General features: G+C 42.7%; 1 protein-coding gene across 2 annotated transcripts; it reads right to left on the reverse strand.

The window, feature by feature from the left end:
- Positions 1 to 3,736: 3,736 nt before the first annotated feature.
- On the reverse strand, positions 3,737 to 5,999 carry atp5pd (ATP synthase peripheral stalk subunit d). Of its 2 annotated transcripts, none has more exons than XM_030406410.1 (6): positions 5,843 to 5,999; positions 5,218 to 5,357; positions 4,776 to 4,872; positions 4,600 to 4,671; positions 4,370 to 4,432; positions 3,737 to 4,067 (listed from the first exon to the last, which is right to left on the reverse strand). In XM_030406410.1, exons 2-6 carry the CDS (start codon positions 5,337 to 5,339, stop codon positions 3,936 to 3,938), a joined length of 486 nt encoding a protein of 161 aa, XP_030262270.1. In that variant the 5' UTR covers positions 5,340 to 5,357; positions 5,843 to 5,999; the 3' UTR covers positions 3,737 to 3,935. The 2 variants fall into 2 exon arrangements, with proteins under 2 accessions (XP_030262270.1, XP_030262271.1); XM_030406411.1 differs by lacking the exon at positions 5,843 to 5,999 and adding an exon at positions 5,531 to 5,552.
- Between the last annotated feature and the right edge of the window lie 300 nt (positions 6,000 to 6,299).

Genomic DNA, 6,299 nt, shown 5'->3' on the forward strand with positions numbered 1-6,299 from the left:
TTGTGATAATGCGAGCTGCTCTCAGGCCCGTTTGCACAGTCCAGTGAGCACCATTGGCTTTGCCTCGCCGGTGAACTCCTCCCTGGCAACCAGGCCGACCCCCACCCCACCCCCACTCTGACCTGTGACCTGTGTCCTGGCCTTTTCGATGAGAAGAGGAAGAAAAAAAAGGTTCCTGTCTGAATTCAGCCATTAAGAGTCTGGAGGAGACGGGGCGTGCCCTCTAGCCTCGAAAAGGAAACGCACATCTTTTGGGGCTTTGTGGGATGACAAAGATCATCAGCCAATGGCGGGACAAGTGTGAGAGCGTGATGGATTGCGTAATTGAACATGTGACGTCTGATGGACGTCTAAACGAGGAGCATAATGGGCGGTGTGATGGATAGGTAGGAAGCGAACACTTAAGATTTGCACACAGAAGCGGATGTGAGCTGTTTGTTTTTCCGGGACAGAGAATGATGGATCGGTTCTCAACGAGGCGGACTCAGCAGAAGATGGAACGGATGCGTCATTCTGCTGTTTCATTTTCACGTGATGTCGGTTTTGTTTTTTTTTTTATTGTTGACTAGAGGATTTCGATCTGACTCAGATATTATGAAATCACACGTGTAAATCTCTCCTTTATGTGACCACAAACGGACGACGTATGAAGCGTGGGATCGTGGGAGAAATGACAAATCTCTCAGGCGATGAAGTTTACAAAGTTTTATTCAGACTAAGTCTCTGTCAATCGAATTCCTTCTTTAAAGTCATCAGTCGCATGATTTAACAGCTTTTATTGATCTTTTTGTGGCCAGAAAAGGAACGTTCAAAAGATCAATAAAAGCTGTAAATTCATGCGACTGATGACTTAAAAAGATCAATAAAAGCTGTTAAATCATACGAATGTGCCTCTCCGACATGTTGATGGAAATCCAACCCCTGACGACAGCGCGGCCTAATTCAGGACAGCATCGGAGGAATTTAGCCTCCAACTCATAAACAGCTCGCACATTGATTGGATTTAAAAAAAACAAACACTTTAATCATCTCAGAGTCAGATATTCTGGGGTCCAATCAGACGCGGACTTCATTATAAAATCATTACGGGCTGTAAACGAGCGCGTGGAGCTCTGAGTTATGGCAACAGTTATCGAGCGGACAAGTGTCGCAACAGCTGAGCGGTCAGCTGGGAGGAGAAATGGCTGAGCCGGGGGAAAGTAGAGCCGCGGGGGGGGGTCACAAAACGCACAGGTGACAGACGGCGACCCTTAATTTAGAGTTCAGGACCCCGTTGTGTAGCGAGAAAACCTGCCTGCACTCCAACAGGTCAAAGGTCAACCTGATTAATTAACACTGAGGCCGAGCTCTCTGCAAAGAGACGACAGAGAGAAAAAAAAAAACGGTTGTTTCTTTAAAATCAAACGCGACAAATCGATTAAATATCACGGATATTTATTCAGTTCTCTTCGAGTCGCAGCCTGTTCGAGAAGCCGGTGCGGCAGAATAATCATGAGACGAGTGCAGCCCGGTTATGATATAACGCGGAGACTTTTGGGAGGGATTATCGCCGCTTTAGTGTGGAATGCGTAACACGTCTGAGTGGGGGAAATCAGAGAGCGGGGTGGCGGTAACCCTCACAGCGTGCTGACAGAAATCTTCTTACGCCTCGCCATCTGAAAAATGTGAAGCTGCTGAAAGAAGTCTTAAGTATTTTTTTTTCCACCTCCACTCCTGCTGGTGTGATTCCAACAAGCCTTTTAATTAAAGACACGTCCACATGATGCTGTTAGATAATCAGATCAGTGTTCTTTGACTGTCTTTGTGTTGCTGGAGTCATTCGAACTGACTTGCAGACAGCTGTGTTGTGTCTCCTGTGGATCACGGCTGAAGAAGAAATGACCCTGATGATGTCACCAGAGGTATCTCGGTCTGGCCTTAAACAAGGATTGGGAAGTTTAGAAAACATGGACGACTGAAGCGATCGAGTTGTTTTCAGCTCACTAAAAAGCTGCTGTATCGACTCCATGCAAGATCTGCTGTATGTAAGAAAAACACAAGAAACCATCGTTACAAAATAAAACTTAAAATCGGATTTCACGAGTCGTTTAAAACATTTGCCGTGTAATTTCTGTCCCTCAATCACACCAGTGAACGCAGAAGATGTAGTTTGATGATTTTATTGTTAAACTCACTTTCACTTTAATTTCCTTCCTCGCTTTGTGACTCTTAAAGCGACAGGTGACCAAATGAAACACATGTCGACTGAATAAAATGAGATTTCTCTGTGTTTGGGATAATGTAAGTAAAATGGTAACAGATTATATATTTAAAGCTGTTGTTGCTTAACTTTGACGAGGTGCTAAATCACGGGTTTGCCGATTAAATCAAAAGATCTAAATCATTTTAACAGGAAGCACCGTTTATTCTCCAAACAGATTGAAATTAACTGTGATTTCTTGTCAAATCTGCTGCCACCTTCAGACAAAAGACGACAAGGATGAAACTCCTCAAATCATCCTCAGCTCATAAAATAAAAAGTTTAATTTTAATGACTTATCCAACCTGAGAAATATCCAGCCACCTCACAGATGGTCCTGTTTGTTTATTAGACAGAGGCATCAGAAATAAAAGTTCTCACTAAGTTTAAACTGGTTTTCTTCAGTATTTAGAAAATAGAGGTCGTTTTCACTTAAAATCTATTTGTAATTTCTCCTAAAACCCCCATAAATTGCATTATAAGAAGACTTACTTTCATCGTCTGCAACAAGATCTTTCGGTTTCCAAATCCACCCTTTAGTTTAAAGACAAGTGTCTGAATTTATGACATTTTCCCACTTTGACAACCACAGTAAAATTCTCACTCCTCAGAATAACACCGGCCTGATTAAATGAATTTAATCTGGATTGAAACAGTTAACAAGTCTCTCTTAATCAGACCGCTGCTGCCCCCTGCAGGACGATGTTCTCTCCTCATTTATGGTGAATGATTAGACAATAACAAGGCTGAGAGGCCGCAGTACAATCCTCTACTTATCACAATCATGCCTGAACCGATGGACCAGAGTCATGCGCAGTATTAGCCCACAAGCCAAAGCCATAATAACAGTGCAGTGAGAGCTCCGAGTGGGCTTTATGTTTAAAGTCTCGCTCTGATCCCAGAGAGACCGCTCAAATTTCCCGCTGTGGTGAAATGTAGATTTATGCTGTAGTCATAACAAAGCCTGAACAAGACTGACACTGCATAAAGAGAGAGCTGGAGCTGCGATCATTGCTGCTCGCACGCTGACGGATGGCTTCAATCTGTCTTAACTCAACAGTGACGTTTCCACTACAAGGCAGCGCGTGAGGCCGTTTCTACCTGCAGACGTGAGTAAATAAACACGAGTTCTTCTGGCCTGCTGATGCACAAAACTGACAACTACGAATCACTGTACCAAAGACAACAGGGACCCCGCGAGGGAAGGAAACCAAACTCTTGCTTTCTGCTGAGAGCGACTTGGCCGAGTGTGTACTTAAAAACTCATCAGTGTGTCCACGCGGGCTTGGCTTTTTCACTGAGCGTTGGAAGATATTTCATACCAAATTTAGAAAGAAAACACAGTCCAACGGATCAAATTCAGTTCAGGACGCCTGGGAGGAGAAATCCAGTCGTAAAATAACAGTTGTTTTGCCTGCGAGGGGTCTGCGAGGTTGTTTAGAAAAGGGCCTGTGAACACTGACGACCTTTTAGCTCATTTCACTGATCACAAAGACGGAGAAAATAGTGCAGTTTTTATTTGGGGTTTACTCGCAGGAGTGTAACCAGGAAGAAACAAAACACACGTCATGTTTTTCCAACATTCATAGTCATTCTTTTCTAACCTCCTGAACAGATGAAATTAGACTTTTAAACACATACAGGTTTTTCTCTTGGTGGAAGATACATTTTAGAGAATAGAGTCAGGATGGTGAATTTACAGATCAGAAATAGGTTTGTGTGGCCAGTAAGGATGTTTGGCCTTGTCCAGCTTCGTTTCCGGGAAAGTGTCGTTCAGATCTTCGATGGTCATCTGGTCGAAGGGAATCATGTTCTTGAATTTGTCCAGCTGGGGAAGAAAAAAGAGCAGAGCATTTTTACAAAACGAGGATTTTTGATTAAGTGTTTCAAGTAGATTAAGACAGCGGGCCAGATTTTTATCTTAGAAGAGTTTCAATACTTGTTCACTCTCAATTCTCATCACCTAAGATACTGAATCAATTCAGCAAATGTCAAAACTCTATTAGTTCATCATGTGAATTGTACTGTGACCATCCAGACTGTAGATCTGAACTTCCAACCCCTGTATTAAAAAGGTACACACAGGCAGGGGTGGATAAAGATAGAAGCTTGTACGTTTATAATCCTCACCTGTTTCTCATACTCTGCGATACGGGTTTTGGAAGCTTCGACGTAGGCAACAGCTGCTGCGTTCTGGAAGACGAAAAGAAAAACACATTAAAAATAGATTTAGCATCCATTGCCAGCACTTTGTTTGTGATCCGAACAACAAAATAAATCAAATAAACCTTCAGACGATATGATTTTAAATGACACAGCTCATATTTAACTGCAGGAAAAACTCAGTGGGTAACACTCACTGATTTTTCCTCCTGAGCGTTGATGAGAGCCGTCTGAGTGTCCGCAGGCTCAGGGATCTTCAGTGCGTTGAACTGAAAGGAGACGCAAAGAAAAGTTATGGTCTCACTGCCAGCGCTGAGCCTGATAATAACGTAGTCAGTACAAACGTTTAAATGTGAAGTTTGTAATCAGTCACCTGCTTTTCAAACTGATCCACCATGGCTGTATTAGCCACAGCAGACTTGTAGTAGCTCCAGTCAATGGCGGCAGGTTTCTCTGGCAGAGAGCGGAGCCTGTGAACACAGATCACCTGGTTAGAAACACTTAAACTGGGCTTTCAAAATAAAACAAGATATCTATGACTACTACACATATAACCCACAATAACAGGCACTTTAGAGCTGTCAGCTAGTTGTTATTGGCATGCAGAAGAAAGCATTAAAAAAAGGTGTATTGCCAACATTTTGTGTATGTAATGCCTGCTAAATTTGCTTAAAAATATGCGCTCAAGTACTCTGCAGTACTCTACACTACAGATTACTGTGTACTCTGAAGTGAAATGGTGGTGTAGGTAATGGAGGAAAAGTAAGGATTTCTCAGGGTTAAAATAATAAATGGTTTGTAACAGATATACAGACTTTGCAGCAATAGCATCGCTCCGTGTCTTCAGGGCGTTGAACATGGTCCTCTGGTTGGGCGGAACCCTCTCTGCAAAAGCCAGCCAGTCAATGGCCTTCAGGGTAGCTCGTCTCCCAGACATGTTTTCAGGCAGTGTTGACTGGAGGAGACAGAAAAATATAAGATGTTGACGGTTATGACACTTTAATGAGCTTCTCTTTGGTGATATTGCTCCAAATACACTTCCGTGTCCCAGATTTTGGTGCTACTGACAATGTATTTAAATCTTAACCTCTTTGAATGAATAACAAGCTAAACGGTGGTTCCCCTTACAGGTAAGAAACTTATTTTACTGTATGTCACGCAGACAAATACAGTAACTAGTGTCCTCTCTGTGTCCTTCTCCACAGTCCTCCCGAGTGATTTGGCAGCAGTTGAGCTACTGTCAGCATTTGACTGTTAGCAAAACAGAGCTAACTAGCATTAGCAAAGGTCAGAACAACACTGCCGACCGTTAACGTTAAAATATTAAACAACGGCTTTACATTCGTGTCATTTTATAAACTATCATGCTACATGTCACCCGTATGAAAGCCTGTCAATCGTTTAAAAACAGTTTGGATAAAGTTTTAAAAAATGTCCTACCGTCACCAGGAAAATCGCCTCCTTGCTGGCCGACCAGAAACGGAAATGACGTCAGCGGAAGCGCCAGCCGCCTTAGTTTGATTCATAATTTCCTAATTCGCGTTATAAAACACACACGAAATACTGTTTAATGAGAGAAAACCTTCGTCACTACAATATTCTAACTCTAAACGGTCAGTTCTTGTTCTTGGCAGCTGACAGATTATGAAGAACGGCCGTCACGCTTTTATTTTGAAAGTTTCAGAGTAAAAGCACTGCGGTCAAGCCAGCAGTGGTTCGCGTGTGCGCAAATGCACGAACGTTTACGGTAATCGTAATGAAACCTGCTGCCAGAGACTGTGGGTCAGACTGCAGTCTCACAATCACACCCATAAAACACACAATGCTGATAAAGTCATTATTCTAGGTAATAAACTGAAGGTATCACAAAAGTATCCTTCAGGATTTCAAAGTAAAG

This window comes from Sparus aurata, chromosome 23 (genome assembly GCF_900880675.1).
Source record: "Sparus aurata chromosome 23, fSpaAur1.1, whole genome shotgun sequence".
Taxonomy (NCBI): domain Eukaryota; kingdom Metazoa; phylum Chordata; class Actinopteri; order Spariformes; family Sparidae; genus Sparus; species Sparus aurata.

Bases quoted from the DNA above. Each gene is read 5' to 3' on its own strand.
- atp5pd (XM_030406410.1), bottom strand. From the start codon at position 5,339: ATGTCTGGGAGACGAGCTACCCTGAAGGCCATTGACTGGCTGGCTTTT. The intron at 4,433-4,599 runs GTGAGTGTTACC...TTCGTCTTCCAG, and splicing joins ACGCTCAGGAGGAAAAATCA to AACGCAGCAGCTGTTGCCTA. The intron at 4,068-4,369 runs GTGAGGATTATA...TTTCTTCCCCAG, and splicing joins TCGCAGAGTATGAGAAACAG to CTGGACAAATTCAAGAACAT.